Source organism: Nicotiana sylvestris, chromosome 6, assembly GCF_000393655.2.
Source record: "Nicotiana sylvestris chromosome 6, ASM39365v2, whole genome shotgun sequence".
Lineage (NCBI taxonomy): Eukaryota > Viridiplantae > Streptophyta > Magnoliopsida > Solanales > Solanaceae > Nicotiana > Nicotiana sylvestris.
Genome location: NC_091062.1, coordinates 183,141,580 through 183,157,268, shown reverse-complemented (window position 1 = coordinate 183,157,268; position 15,689 = coordinate 183,141,580). Strand labels below are relative to the sequence as shown.

The 15,689-nt window shown below is 37.7% G+C and overlaps 3 protein-coding genes across 6 annotated transcripts; 1 reads left to right on the top strand and 2 right to left on the bottom strand.

Moving 5' to 3' along the window:
* On the top strand, positions 1–4,793 carry LOC104224666 (RNA demethylase ALKBH10B). The gene is made up of 7 exons (XM_009776348.2): positions 1–747; positions 2,231–2,355; positions 2,466–2,583; positions 3,036–3,146; positions 3,270–3,385; positions 3,481–3,635; positions 3,955–4,793. The coding sequence occupies exons 1-7, from the start codon at positions 213–215 to the stop codon at positions 4,415–4,417; spliced, it is 1,623 nt and encodes a 540-aa protein (XP_009774650.1). The 5' UTR covers positions 1–212; the 3' UTR covers positions 4,418–4,793.
* Positions 4,794–5,291: 498 nt separating this feature from the next.
* LOC104224665 (auxin-binding protein T92) lies at positions 5,292–13,748 on the bottom strand. 4 transcript variants are annotated; one of them, XR_710404.2, is made up of 8 exons: positions 13,571–13,748; positions 13,193–13,299; positions 12,546–12,749; positions 11,754–11,821; positions 10,871–11,043; positions 8,893–9,893; positions 7,718–7,827; positions 5,292–7,622 (listed from the first exon to the last, which is right to left on the bottom strand). XR_710404.2 is itself a non-coding variant. In XM_009776347.2 (5 exons), exons 1-5 carry the CDS (start codon positions 13,644–13,646, stop codon positions 10,935–10,937), a joined length of 564 nt encoding a protein of 187 aa, XP_009774649.1. In that variant the 5' UTR covers positions 13,647–13,747; the 3' UTR covers positions 10,522–10,934. The 4 variants fall into 4 exon arrangements, 1 of the variants encoding a protein (XP_009774649.1); XR_011400330.1 differs by having other exon boundaries at positions 5,292–7,827; XR_011400331.1 differs by lacking the exon at positions 8,893–9,893 and having other exon boundaries at positions 5,292–7,827.
* On the bottom strand, positions 7,043–9,151 carry LOC104224667 (uncharacterized). The gene is made up of 5 exons (XM_070149679.1): positions 9,046–9,151; positions 8,681–8,937; positions 8,345–8,575; positions 7,631–7,912; positions 7,043–7,513 (listed from the first exon to the last, which is right to left on the bottom strand). The coding sequence occupies exons 1-5, from the start codon at positions 9,149–9,151 to the stop codon at positions 7,043–7,045; spliced, it is 1,347 nt and encodes a 448-aa protein (XP_070005780.1).
* Positions 13,749–15,689: the final 1,941 nt, after the last annotated feature.

The following is a 15,689-nucleotide window of genomic DNA, read 5'->3' as shown; positions in this document are numbered from 1 at the left end:
TTTTAATCAATTATTCGTGTTTAATCATTCTGTTCTTTATTTCATTTTTTTCGGTACATTTCCCTCTCTTTACTAAACCAGAAAATCCTTGCCAAATATTTTAAGCATTCAAAAAATACTTATCCAACTACTAGCTAATTAAACACTTCCTCTATATTTTTATTATTCTGACTCTAACTAGTTTGAGATTAAGGCGTAATTGATTGATTAAAATGCCGCCAGCTGTCGCTGCTGTTGGACACCACCGTGTAGTACCGTTAGCACCTACGGCTACGCCGGCGGCAGCTAGTCCGGTGGTGAAACCACCACCTCCGACTGTAGTGTCTGAGACATTTGCTAAGGACGCAATATTAGCTTGGTTCAGAGGGGAATTCGCAGCTGCAAATGCAATAATTGATGCGTTATGCAACCATATTACTCAGCTTGAAGGCGGGAGATCATCGGAGTATGAATCGGTGTTCGCCGCCGTTCATCGCCGGAGGCTGAATTGGATCCCGATTCTTCAGATGCAAAAGTACTGTTCCATTGCTGAGGTTACCGTTGAGCTCCGGAAAGTCGCTGACAGAAAATTAAAGGAGAGAGAGGAGGAGGAGTTGACTGACGCGAAACAGAGTGATGCGGAAGGGAACGGTTCTTTGGCTGAAAAGGAAATCAGTCATTCCGTGGAGAGCTCCGAAAATGGAGGAAGTGAAGTGGTGGATGAAGATGAATCACATGATTCTCCTGAAAGTGAGATCACTGATACAGGTAAGTAGTTATAGTTAATTATGGTTGGTGCAGTATTCAATAAAAAGTGCAAATATTTAGAGCATAATGTATTATTTTGGGGTAAATTGGTTTTGTGGCTATTGTTAATTTTTGCTATTTAATGTCAATTTACTTTTAGATATTTGAAATAAAATATAAGAAATTTTTGTAGGATCATTTTCTTCCATTGGAATTTTAAAGTGTGGTGTTGAACTATTTTCTCACTATTTCTATAAAAGAAATAGACGCTTAATTAAGTCAAATTCATTCCTAAAAAATAGCAGATCTCAAACAAAAGTTATGCCTCGAGTTTTGAATTTGTGCAATGGAAATTTTGTTTGACGTTCGATCACTGATGTCTAATTGCTTGAGTGTTGAATTTAATTTTTTTTTTTTTACCCCATCCCACTTTAAGAGAGTCAACAATGTTCAGCTTATCTTTGACTTTGTCTATTGAAACTTAATTTATACTAGTATTAATTAATGTCACGTTTAACTCAGCTATAATATTTGTTTCACAGAATAACTTGTGTGGGTTAAAGAAAAAGGGTTACTGTAAGTTAATCGTCAGCTAAATTAGTCTACTACTACAATAAATAACCGGCCAAAATATAGTTGAACGATTGGTAAAGTTCTCACTTTTCTACTCTCGGAATGAAGGCGAATTCGTAAGTGAAGCTAGTCAAATTCATCCGAGATATTCAGATTTTAGATATCGAATTTTTGAAGTAAGAAAAAAATAAGTAACTTTGCCATTCCAGTCCTCTCTGTTTTATGCCCTTTGTTATTGGGACTGAGAAGTATTGGATAAATTCCCGAGGTTTGAGACAACCGAGATGGGAAGAAATGAATGTTATGATTCAGTTGTTACTCCAAGAATCAGAATAGCTCAGTGAGTTGTGTGGCAAATGCCCTGTGGGTGTGACAGTGTGAGGTTGGGCGGCTCTGTTAGCTATCCCTTCGTAGGTTACTTACTTTATTTGGTGGTCTCAACCGTTTGATTCTTTTACGAGTGTCATGCTCTGTCTTGTTAGCTTCTTCTTCGCAGGTTGTCTGGTTGGGAAAGCTTGTTAACTAAAGTGACAGCTAAATTCAATATTTGAGACTCCATATTATAAAAAAGTACTACTAATAGAGTAGAATAACATCGTTAAAAATAGAGGCGACAGTCTTATGACAGTAATCGCAAATGAGGGCAGCAACTAAGCTAATGAAGTAGCAATATTATACGCAGTTCAGTTGTCTGTCTCAGATTATTTTTTTGCTAGAAAAGTTACTTTATTTCGATATATTCACAATGGCGAGTGGTGTCGACCATCTTTCTGTGGTATTTATCTCCAATGTAAATGGTTTCATATTATTCCCATTGATTCAGCTCAAGCAATCATATGCGTATGAGTTGTCCTTTGGCTTAACTAATCACGTTTTACTCACACTACGATCATTCTAAATGTATACATGTTTGCTTTCTTTCAATTTACAGGGTCTGTAGAGCCTTCGATAGAAAGTGTTGAATTCTGCTCAAACCATGAGAATTGCGAGACAACGCATGCCCACATCAAGATGACAAAGGGGTTTGTATCGAAGGAGCCAGTTAAAGGGCGTATGGTGTGTCCTCAATCACAATTATTTTGTATGTTTTCTGTGAAGGATGGTTCTAAATCCAATGTTGATCCATGTTGTGAAGGTCTTAAGCTTCCATAATCTGTGACTGGCAGGTGAATGTAGTAAGAGGTTTGAAGTTATTCGAAGACGTATTTACTCCAAATGAAATCTCTAAATTAAATGACTGCGCAAATGAACTTCGAGCTGCTGGCCAGAATGGTGATCTCTCAGGTGGATCCTGTGATTCATGACACTTTTATAGTTAGTGTTGTTTCCTTTTTGGGGCGAAGTTTGAGATAGTAAAGGACAACTCCTATACTTTTGCTCAAGCAGGTTTGGGAATTCATTTTCTTGTCTCATTATAGCTGCCTTAGCTTACTATGATAGGCTTTTCCATGAATACTTTCTTCCAAGTGAAAATTTTCTTGGCGCTTAAGGTCGATGCTGATTACTACATTGCCTCTATTGTGAATTATACAATCATCAAAAGCTCAATGCATTCTTCTATTTTGTAGCTTTTGTTGACGAGTTTTTCACTGCTTGCATTTTAGACATCATACTTCTTAAAAGGAAGTCATAGCTCATAAATGCTTTTAACTACTGTCTATCTTTTGAACAGTGTTCTTCAAAATCACCTGTTTATCTTGGATATCCACCCTGAATTGCACGTGATTTCCTTATAGGTGAAACTTTTGTTTTATTCAACCAGCAAGTGAAGGGCAACAAAAGAGAGCTGATTCAGCTTGGCACCCCAATTTTCAGGCATATAAAAGAGGAGGCCACATGTCAAAAGAGTAAGTGAAAGCCGTGTCTTAATGCGTATCTATTGTTTGCTGCAATAAAACTTCTGAATACTTCTCAACTTTACGACCCTCTACACTTCGCTTCAAGCCTAACTGCAAAATTTCAACCTTCAGGTAACATTGAACCTATTCCAGCTCTTCTACAAGGTGTCATAGACCACTTGATTCAGTGGCATCTAATATCAGATACTAGAAGACCTAACAGCTGCATCATCAACTTCTTTGATGAGGTTTGTGAAACATTTATGCAAGATTCATCTTAGCCTTTGTACATTTTGATTGGTAAAATTGAAGCCCAAAAGCTTATTTCCTGGCCTATATGTAGGGGGAGTATTCACAGCCTTTCTTGAAACCACCTCATTTAGACCAGCCTGTGTCTACCCTTCTCCTCTCTGAATCGATGATGGCATTTGGTAGAACTCTTGTATGTGACAGTGATGGGAACTACAAAGGATCGTGCATGCTTTCTCTAAAAGAAGGGTATGTATCTTCACAAATCTGAGGGGGTTCACAATATAAAGCTTTCTTCATATATTTGTGGTCTCAGCGATCATAGAGTCTGTATCAATTTAGAAAGTCTGTCTATATCCTGGTAAAGTATGAGACTGAGAGAGAATATAGACTATGTCCTGCATTCCTCTAATTATGGTGTATTTCGATTTTCTTCCTGTAGCAAGTCTTTCTCTTTTACATGACAGATTCGCGAATACTAGTGGGGTTTGAGTCCGTTAGCAATTTCCTTATCAAACAACTATTCTTTTTATGGTTGACATTCTACCTTTCTTTGTATATTTCGCAGGTCTCTGTTAGTCATGAGAGGAAATAGTGCCGATATGGCTAGGCATGCGTTGTGCTCATCTGCTAGCAAAAGAGTTGCAATTACATTCTTCAAAGTAAGAACAGAAATGGATAGCTTTTTCTCAGAAGTCCCTCCTCTGACTAGAGCAATGACCTTATGGCAACCTGGTGTCCCAACACAATATTCAACTACAAATGGCGCAGCTAATGGCTATAAGATAATGGATGTGATTCCTAAATGGGGTTTCCTTCGAGCTCCAGAAATTATGCTACCTCCTATTCGTCCAATGGTTCTGAACCCTCAAAGGATACCACATAATGGTACTGGGGTCTTTCTTCCGTTATCAAGAAAACCTGCAAAACACCTTCCACCACGTGCCCAGAAAAGGCGGTTTCTTGAGCTACCTTCCCCAGGTGATTCGCCTAAATCAGAGAGCACTTCAGAAGCAAGTATGGATGTCTAGTGCCTGAATTATCAAGACACTCTGAGAACACCATAAGCGCTGCAGTCAAAAGTAATCCGACATCCTTTTTTGCGTATGTACACGGAGCTCATGTGCTGAGTGTGGATCTTCTCTCTTTTTATACCTCCAAAGATTTTCCATCTTTTAGTTAGGTGTTGGCTGCTATACTTTTCCACTGAATGCTAACCATGAGAGGCTTACATATGTTGTGCTTAGTTGAGTGTGTATTAGCCTGTGCAGAAAGTTGAATTTTGTACTCAGCTTTTCGTTTTTCTCTCAATTTCTTCAAGGCTAGTAGAGGTTGATTTTAGATGATTACAGTCGGTTTCTCTTCTTTATTTATTACATTTTTTGAGGGATCGAGTGTTTACTGTTACCAAATGCTTCTTGAATTGTATTTGATCTTAATTGGCTTGTTGAGCCTCGGGACGAATCTAATTTCTCCATATCTAAGTGAAATAGCATGTCGAGATACTTTGAAATTCATCAACACTTTGGATCCTTTTGTTGTAAATGTCCAGGAAATTTTGGTATTATACTCTATCTGAAGCTCCGTTTAATATTACAATGTTTGATGACAAGAGATTGGAGCTTACTGCTGTTGTTCATCTGATGATTAATTGTTGAAGCTACAGACTATGATTTTTGTAAACTATTTATGATCTCTATATTGTCAGGATTCATATATGCAGTGATCCGCCTTGTTTCATTAGCTAAAGGTCGATCATATTTCGTTACTAAATTGAATAAAATATCACTTGGCGTTAAGATTGTGAGTTGAGCTTATTTCAATCACAGCTCATCCTCCATTAATGGAGGCTCAAATGAGTGAATCGAGCTACGGAAGAGAGGATGAATATCAGAGAGAACAATGAGTGAAGAACTTTCTAGTATATTGAAAAGCATATGCAAAGTTTGATATACATCACACATATATACACAATCACCCCACTAAGTTAATCCCTAATTAACTAGTGCTAACTATTTTAACTACTGTAACTAAGTGGTGACAGCTAGCTTACTGCCCCCACTAACTTGTCCAGCTGTCACACTCCTTCACAGTCTCTCACACTCCCCCTCAAGCTGGAGGGTGTAGAATGTTAATTAAGCACTCCAAGCTTGCTCAACAAATATTCGTATTATATTCTCCCAAGTCCTTTGGTCAATAGATCCGCCTGTTGCTCATTTGTCCCTATATGATGTGTCTTAATTTTGCCATCTTTGATCTTGTCTCTCACAAAGTGACAATCAATCTCTATATGCTTAGTCCTTTCGTGAAATATAGGATTGGCTGCAATCTGTAGAGTTGTTTTGCTATCACAAAACATATTCACAAGTTGTTCAACTGAAATGCCAAGCTCTGTAAACAACCTAAGTAGCCATACTATCTTAGCAGTAGCTGTTGCAAGGCTTCTATATTCTACCTCTGCTGAGCTTCTAGACACTATATGTTGCTTCTTAGATTTCCATGACACCAATGAATCCCCATACTTCACAAAGTAACCAGTTACTGACCTTCTGGTATTAGGACATGTAGCCCAGTCTGCATCACAGAAGCAAGTCAGACTGTTTCCACCTTTGCTGCTTAGTAGAATGCTCATTCCTGGATTTAATTTGATATATTTCACAACTCTTAATGTTGCTTCCCAGTGAGACTGCTTAGGTGACTGCATAAATTGACTAAGTGTTTGGACAACAAATATTATATCTGGCCTTGTGATTGTCAGATCTATTAATCCCAATCAACCTCTGATAGCTTGTAGCATCCTTCATCAGCTCATTTCCAGATACCCCAACATGTGCATCAAACTCTGCTGAAGTGAATTTTTGATTCATATCTATTGGAGTGGCCGCAGGTTTAGTAGCTCCTAACCCCAAATCAGAAATCAGTTGCAAGGCATACTTCCTTTGGTTTAACAAGATCCCTTTGTTGGATCTCATGACTTCAATTCCCAAGAAATATTTCAGTTCCCCCAAATCTTTCACTTTGAACTTGTGATTTAGAACATCTTTAGTTTCTTGGATGAACTGCCCATTGTTTTCTGTGATGAGCAAATCATCCACATACACAAGAACAGCCACAAAATCTGCTCCTTTCTTCTTGGTAAATAGTGAATTGTCATATAGACTTTATTTATATCCTGCCTCAAGGAGTGCCTCTGTAAGTTTGATGTTCCATTGTCTTGAAGCTTGCTTTAGACCATATAATGACTTCACTAGCGTGCATACTTTGGTCTCCCCCTGTCTTCTAAAACCTTGAGGCATCTCCATATATACTTCTTCATATAAATCTCCCTGCAAAAGTGCATTATACACATCCATTTGATACATATTCCATCCTTTTGATGTTGCTACTGCAATAACTGACCTTACAGTTACCATTTTGGAAACTGGTGAGAAGGTCTCATGGTAGTCTAACCCCTCTTTTTGGCTGTATCCTTTTGCTACTAGCTTGGCCTTAAATCTTTCAACATCTCCGTTAGCTTTATACTTTATTTTTTACACCCATTTTGATCCAATTGTGTTCTTTCCCTTGGGAAAGTCTACTATTTCCCATGTTTTGTTGTCTTCCAAAGCCTTAATTTCTTGCTTTATTGCCTCAATCCATCTCTTGTCTCTTGATGCTTATGTAAAGTTCTGTGGTTCTGTGAGTGCTGAAACCTTTGCTACAAAGCTTTTGCATGCCTGTGAAAGCTGATCATAACACAGATAGTCTGAAATAGGATATAATGCCACATTATGTGCCTTTTTCTTGGTAACATAATCTTGTAACCATATGTGTTCTTTAGTACTTCTGCCAGATCTTCTTGGTTCTTGACTTCTGATTCCTGAGGAAACACATTCAGGTACAACATTTTCTGCATGCTCATCATATGTAGCTTGTTGAGGTTCAGATGCTTCTTCAGATACTACAGCATCAGCAATGTTGCCCTCTTCAGATACTACAGCATCAACAATGTTGCCCTCTTCACAGACTGCATCAACCTCATCATTTTCATGAGCTTCATGGATTGCAGTAGTTGTATCAACTTCACATTTAGATGCATGATCTGCAACTGGTGTCTGCAATGGTTCAAGTGTATGATCTGCATGTCCCTATAATGGTTCATGCTCAAATGATATACTCCCCCTAGCAGGAATATTAAAAGGATGCAATGAGGAAGACTTAGCAAATGGGAACAGATGCTCTTTGAAAACAATATCCCTGCATACAAAAAAATGATTAGTTGCAAGGTCCAAGAGCTTGTAGCCCTTTTGTGTATCTGAATAGCCCAAATGCACAGCAGGTTTGGCTCTTACTGAGAACTTGTTATCATGTAACATAGTTGTGGCATAGCATAAGCAGCCAAAGACTCTCAAGTGCTCAAGAGAAGGCTTCTGATGATGTAAGAGTTCATATGGTGATTTCCCTTGCAAAATGATAGAAGGCAAACTATTTATGATGTAAACAACAGTAATAATACATTCTCCCCAGTATTTAGTTGGTATATTTGCCTGAAATTTTAGGGCCCTTGCTGTATCTAATATATGTCTATGTTTTCTCTCAAACTACCCCTTCTGTTGAGGAGTGTATGCACAACTACTTTGATGTATAATGCCATAATGTTCAAACAAATCAATGCATTATTTGCTAAAGAACTCTCCTCCATTATCAGTTCTAACAATCTTAATAGCTACACCAAATTGTGTTCTTAGCATAGAGAGAAACTTTTGTAACACAACAATTATATCACTTTTCAACTGTAGCAAATGTACCCAAGTATACCTGGAACAATCATCCACTACTGTTAGAAAGTAATATTTTCTATCATGTGTGGGAAACTTGTATGGTCCCCAAACATCCATGTGTAAAAGCTGTAAAGGATTACTACTTCTTGTAACACTTCTAGGAAAAACTAGTCTGCTCTACTTAGCTAATGGACATACAGAACAGTCTTTATTTTCATCAAGATCTTTAAGCTGTAAGGAATCTGTTTTTTTCATTGTACTAACAGAGGTGTAACCTAATCTTTTGTGCCAAAGAATGCCATCTACTTCTGGTTTCTGGACTACTGCAACCGATGTTTGCCTCAAACTTCTAGCAATGTGCTCATCCTTCACCACATATAGGCCTCCTCTTTCCTTACCAATCCCCCCCACCCTGCCACTCCAAAGGTCCTGAAACACACAGAAGTCAGGATAAAGGTGAACAGAGCAACTGAGTTCCTTTGTAAGTTTTGACACAGATAACAAATTAAATTTGAAGTTAGGAACATATAGCACATTCTTAATCTTCATGTCCTTAAGAAATGTTGCACTACCAATATGAGATATATTTATCTTCTCACCAGTAGGTAAATGAACTTGATCCCTACCAATTTTCAACTCAGTCTTAGAATGTAGTATATCTAGGGAAGCAGCTAAGTGATGAGTCGTACCAGAATCAACTATCCATTCTTTACTAGGATTATCAGTCATTAGTGCAGTAGCAATACCTGCCATGTTGACTTGTGGAACTGTGGTATCTTTATTCAGCATATCTAGAATTTGTTTATATTGATTCTCAGTAAAGAAGTGCCCTCATGTAGGACCATCATTGTGTGCTTTTCCTCCAGCTATGTGTGCCTATTCCTCATGTTCAGCATTACCAGTTGCATAATTGGCCACAACTTTCCTCTTAGCATTGAAATCTGCAGGATACCCTATCAATTTTCTTTCAAATGACCGCTCTATCTTACAGTAATCACATTTCATGAATGGCTTGTTTCCTTTGTAGCCTTGTCCTCATCCAGCATGCATAGCAATAGGATCTCTTCTAACTCTTAAGGCTGGATATGGATTTGATCTTTGGCTTTCATCCTCAATTATCAACGCATAAGCTTGGTTCAAGGTTGGTTCAAAAGTTTTCATCAAAATCTACCTCCTTGCTTGTTCATAGGTCTCATTCAGACCACTGAAAAACTTAAGCAGCCTTTGACAATAAAGGTGTTCAATGTAGTCCTTTGATTTAGCACAATCACAACCTGGCGTGGGAACTAAAGCATCATACTCCGACCACATTTCCTTCAGTCTCGTGAAATAAGAGTCAACAGAGTTAGTTCCTTGCGAAATTGTTGCAATTTCTCTGTGCAATTGAAAAATTCGAACTCGATTGACCTTATCAAATCTCTCCTTCAAGTCTTCCCAAACTAGCTTTCGCTTAGCTTGAAGAGCAATTCGCATCGTCCTACCTCATAATCCATAGTTTTCAGACCCGGTGAGTTGAGTTGGAATCAAAACTGAGCTCGGTGTATCAGAAGGATGCAGAAACAAAGGATGAGTATGATCAATTTTCTCCTTTGCCATTACTGACTTTGAGCGAGAATTTGTACCACATAAACACAGAATTGTTCAGCTAAGAAGCAACCAGTATCGATTGCTCTAATACCATGTGAGTTGAGCTGATCTCAATCACAGCTCATCCTCCATTAATGGAGGCTTAAATGAATGAATCGAGCTACAGAAGAGAGGATGAATATCAGAGAAAACAATGAGTGAAGAACTTTCTAGTATATTGAAAAGCATATGCAAAGTCTGATATACATCACATATATACACAATCATCCCAGTAACTTAATCCCCAATTAACTAGCGCTAACTATTTTAACTACTCTAACTAACTGGTGACAGCAGACTTACTGCCCCCCACTAACTTGTCCAGCTGTTACACTCCTTCACAGTCTCTCACAAAGATGATGATTGCATTTTGCTTGATGCAACTAAAAACAACATCCAACATGGCAAAGATTGATCGATGAGGCAGAAACTTCACAAATTAAACGAGTGTTACAAAAGGTTTCAAATAAAAAAGGGAAAAAATGAAAAAAGAAATTCTAAGAGAACCCGAAACAAAAAACAGTTAACAAAGGCAGCACACGGTTGCACTGATGTACTTGAACAATGCAATAATCAAATTGAAAGACAGCGAGAAAACATTATAGGTGATCTAATTATCAAAATCCATGGATAATTAGTCAGTTTCTGCCTACATCTTGATAAATAGTGTTATCCGATGCCTCTTGGTGAGAGATAGCAAGTATCCGGTAAAATAGTCGAGGTGGAGGCAAACTTACCCAACACCACTATTAATTAAAAAGATCTTATATATAGAAGATGGTTGGAGTACATAGAACTAATCTCTGGTTCATATACCATACAGAGTCGAAATGCAGTATAACCACAACCAGTAAACTGCATGTAGTCATCCTTGCTTAATATATTCAATATACAATATTGAAATATGTAAGAAATAATGTTCTAGAAGCAACTAAAAACTAAAGCTCTCTCAACGTTGGCTCAGATATTCTTTTAAGATACATTTTCTACAATGTATGACTGCAACACCGATAAAATCCACCCAGACCTGTTATGTTGCTCTTGGTTTAGTCGATCTTTAACTTGTAGGCCAAGTAAAGCTAGATCCCAATATTATACCTGAAAGTATCAAACCCATGCTTATGTAGTCAAATGCCTTGGTGTATTTCTTTGGGTTGGATAGTTAAAGCTCATCTTTCCTCGAAGTTGTCTGATAACATTCCTCATCCCAGTAATAGGGAAACTTCAATTTGGCAGCCGTGTGTGGCATCGACCAGTCATCATACATAAACCTGAAAATAAGTGCAAGAAAATAAATTTCTGCTAAGTAACCATCAAAGGCTGGCACAAGATGGACTTGTAGCAAAATTTTATTTGCACACAGTCAGGAAAGATGAGTAGCATAATACTGAACATTCCTCAAGCGAATGGCAAGCACGTCCTTTGGTGGTAAACTAGACATGTTTGTATTTTTAGAAAAGCACTTATAAGAATTTACACATTTAGTACATCATGAACTTAGAACCACAAGTTGCTTTCAAATGCACAAAAAAGGCTGACCTCGAAGTCTTTAGAAACTTTTGCTTTCAATATATTCTTTTATTTTTTTTTATTCAAAGTCATTTAATCTCCAATAAAACATGAAGATCTCCCTCCCTCTCTCTTTTGTCGAGTAATAGTAGTGTATTATTAATATGGCACCACGGAGGTTCCGTCCCTCCCTTTCTTTTTGTTTATCATTTTTCTCGAAGAGGGGTTACAACAGTGTAGATCTTGATGAGAATGACAAATTTACACTAATTATGGTGAAGCAACACACCTGCAACATAGGGGTAACTGCACCAGAAAAACTCATAACTCATGTCTAATGTGGTCCAAGTACTGGTCCTTGTCAGGAGATGAAATTTATATGTAGTCTCTTTCACCATGGGGATAACACAGAAACAAAAGTATGAAATGAAAAGGTTACTGAAAAAGTTAATGTTTAGCATAGTTTACTTACACCTTCACTGGAGGACGAGAAATAACATCTAAAACTTGTAGATCTTCTTGTTCACCAGTGTTCCATACCTGAAATGAAAAAAAGTAAAAAGTATATTTCCAGTCACACATGCATAAATATGGAATTATGAAGTTGTAATTCATTGACGTATGGGCTCTGTTGGGTTTTCTGATTTGCAGTCATATGTGCATAGAGATGGAACCTATTTAAGAAGTTGTAATTCACTTGACATATGATCTCTGTTGGGATTTGTGACTCTGCAAGATGCAGCACTGGATAGGACTTTAGACAGGCTACACTAATAACTTAGTCCTCATAGAAGATAGATTATTTGAAGGGATGCAAGTAGAATTCCAAAAGGGAACTTGGCTTTTCCCATGATTTTTCAACAGTGAGAACCAGACCATTATCAGATATATTGCCATAAGCAGAGCGCGTGAACTTCCAAGGTAAGGGAAGAAAAGCAAGTATACTATCCATGAAGTAGATTAGGGCATATCTCACACAAAAACAAAACATGACTTGGAGACCAAGAGTTTCCTAGAAACTTGGTAAAATATTAACTGATCCTTTCCATAATTAATTTGTTACCTCATAGATGACCATTCAAAACATAAATATTAGAAATATTTGTGGGTATTGTTTCTATAAAATTAGACGCAACATTGATAAAGGCACCAGCTAGGTGTTTCTTCAGCAGATCAAGTTATTGAACTCCTATTCACATCTTGCAGTACTAAATTTGAACTCAGGTAAGATAAAGAAAAAAGGAGAACAAGGCAGACAGCCTACCTGGTGAACATCATTAACAGGGATATGGAAGGTGCTATTAGGGAATATATGGAACTCCTGCGGGTTCCCCGGGTACTTTGAATGTGAACTAGGAGTGAGATATAGAGTGCCTTGACCCTTCAAGACGATGAAAATTTCTTCACATGAGTGTCTGTGTATTGGTGTGCGAAATCCTGGGGCAAACGTTTGAAGCCACACTTCTATCTATACATGAAACCATAGTGATGAAACCAAAGTAAATAGCAGCAGTTCTAAACCAAATAGCCAATATTCACAATCAATCAACTTCATTTCAATCTCAAATTAGTTAGGATTGATGATATGAATCCATTCTATCAACAAATCGATATGCTCTTCTTTCTAATTTGTTTGGCACTATTTCCTTATTAGCCGTTCCAAAAAGATTAGTACATTTTATATTTGGGAATAATTGAATTTGAAATTCCCATATTACCCTAAATGAAAAGCTTTTATAGACACACAAATATTTTATGGCAAGTTTCTATAGACACAAAAATGTTTTATGGCTTTATGATCACAAATTTCAAAAATCTTCATTTTATCTTTTAAAATTCGTGGCGAGTCAAACTATACCAATGAGGGAGTACTAAGCAAAATCTTCTGGAATGAGTAGTTGGAAAAAGAACCTCTTTCATGCCGTGCAAGACTGAACCTGCAATTGTAGTGTGAGATAAACCGGACCTCCCATAGTTTTCCTGTGGAAGCTCGCTGATATTCCTCACAAGTGGTAATCCTGCATACCAATTAAAAACTTGGTTTCTAAACTTTAATCATGGTAGGAAATTTTTGCTCATAATAACAATCAAATGGAGACTGATCACACTCCTTTCATTTCTAGTTCTAAATTCCTAAATAATGTGAAATAACTCAGCATGTCAACAATAACTACACCTAAATATAACTGCGTCCACTACTCCTCTGTGATAATGGTGCGTACCTACAATAACTACACCTAATTTTTTAAAAAATTTCTCATATAGACAGGAAATGATGAGAAGACTTGCCATTAATAGAGCAGTGAGAAGCTTCAGCCGTCGCGAACCAGAAAACAGCAACTAGTATGATGATGTGGCGGGCCATTGTCACACTATAAATCTGCAAACTGGAAACTCCACTCTCATCACCTTACCTGTTGTTTGGAGAAAACGTCGAGAAAGATCCAGTAGAAAGGGTTCGAAATGGGCCGCTTGACGAGTGATGGGCTTTTGCATTAGTTTGTGTTAAAAAACCAAAATAATAAGGAATTTTTATATTCCTATGCCATATAAAAACTATATTACCCTCAATGTTTAAGGTTTGATATAATTATATTTAGTATACCTAATGTCACGACCCAAACCGAAGGGCCGCGACGGGCACCCGGTGCTTTACTCAACCGAGTACCAACGTAACATATCTTTCTTATCATATTATCATGAGTAAATGAGCCAGAAAACCCGTCATGAGATAACAAGAATAAAACATAAGGGAATACTCAACATATGAAGACCCAACATGATATACAAACTTATATATGTGACATACGGGCCTATAAGGCTGACATGACCATTAGTAAACTCGAAACATAGGCCGACAAGGCCATACAAGTATCCATACACCTGATATCTGTCTACAAGCCTCTAAGAGTACATAAAATCATAAAGGTCGGGACAGGGCCCCGCCATATCAATCAATACATATCCAAAGCATACTGACCAAATAGGCAACTCCGGAGCAAGTGGAGTGCACCAACACCTTCGCTGAGCTGATAGCCTACTAGGAGGACTGTCAACCTATCAATCGGGACCTGCGGGCATGAAATGCAGCGTCCCCAGGCAAAAGGGACGTCAGTACGAATAAAGTACCGAGTATGTTAGGCAGGAAAGCATAAACAAGAACAGTAATGTAAAGAGAGAGATAGAGGAGATACAACCTGTAACATCAGAGTGCCTCTGGGGGTTACTGATATGAAATGCATAATACATATATATACATAAACTTTTTAAAACATTCGCCTCTGTGGGCATCATCATCATCATATCGTACCCGGCCTCAAAGAGGACTCGGTAAAAGCGTACCCGACCATCATAAGGTTCGGTAGAATCGTACCCGGCCACGTGGAGCTCGGTAAACCCAACTGATCAGTGGTTGCACAATAGGTGCCGTACCCGGCCGACTATAGCGCGGCTCGGTAGAGTAAAATAGATACTATATATAATGCATGCTAGACTCATGGAATCATCTTCTAAACCTTTTGGAGTGACTTAAGAACATTATGGACATCCCTACCATCAATATGAACCTTAGTAGGATTTAAGGATCATACACACTTGTTTAGAATAATTTTATAAGGAAAGAACAACATGGACAACCTTAGTTGCTAGGAGTAGAGTCATTATGAAATAGCGTATCGTTTATGTTCATTTCATTTTAGACCATGCCAAAAGAAAGAAGAAAGTGCCTTAACATACCTTAAACCCGTTGAGTCCTTAATCCCTTCCAAGCAACTCTTCAAACAAGTCAACTCAATCTATCATAGTATAAGGAGATTCAAAATCAGTGCTGAGCAAAGGCTAAGTCTATAACTTAAGCTAGTAGCTCGTTTACGTAAATTTGGGCAGCATCTCCCTTGTAACAAGGGCCTCCTCCAATACCATATACCAACAACAATTACCAGAGCAATCCATCAATACATAATTATCAATATCAAGACACCATATAACAACAACAAGTCACAACTACATTACGACGAGCGGCAAGCTCCGATTGGAATCCGTATACCCCTTATCAATCCTTATAGACTTCTTACTTCAACATAAAAGTATCATTAACATGATAATGAAGTCATTAATCAATGATTCCAGCCTTAAACCATATATTTATAACAACGAAAATAATCCACAACTTCAACTATCCTCAATTAGCAACTTTATTCACTAGTTCATGTCTAACCCATCCATTTAACTTAATCAACATCAAGATAACCTTAGGCACAAGCAAGATCACAATATGCATACCTTATACAGTAACTTCAAGTCAAAATCCAAGTTATATTCAGTTTACAACAACCCTTAATAGCAATACAACACCATAGAAGTGACTTAAGCTAGTCCAAGTATTATCTTGTAGTTTATCATCCTAACA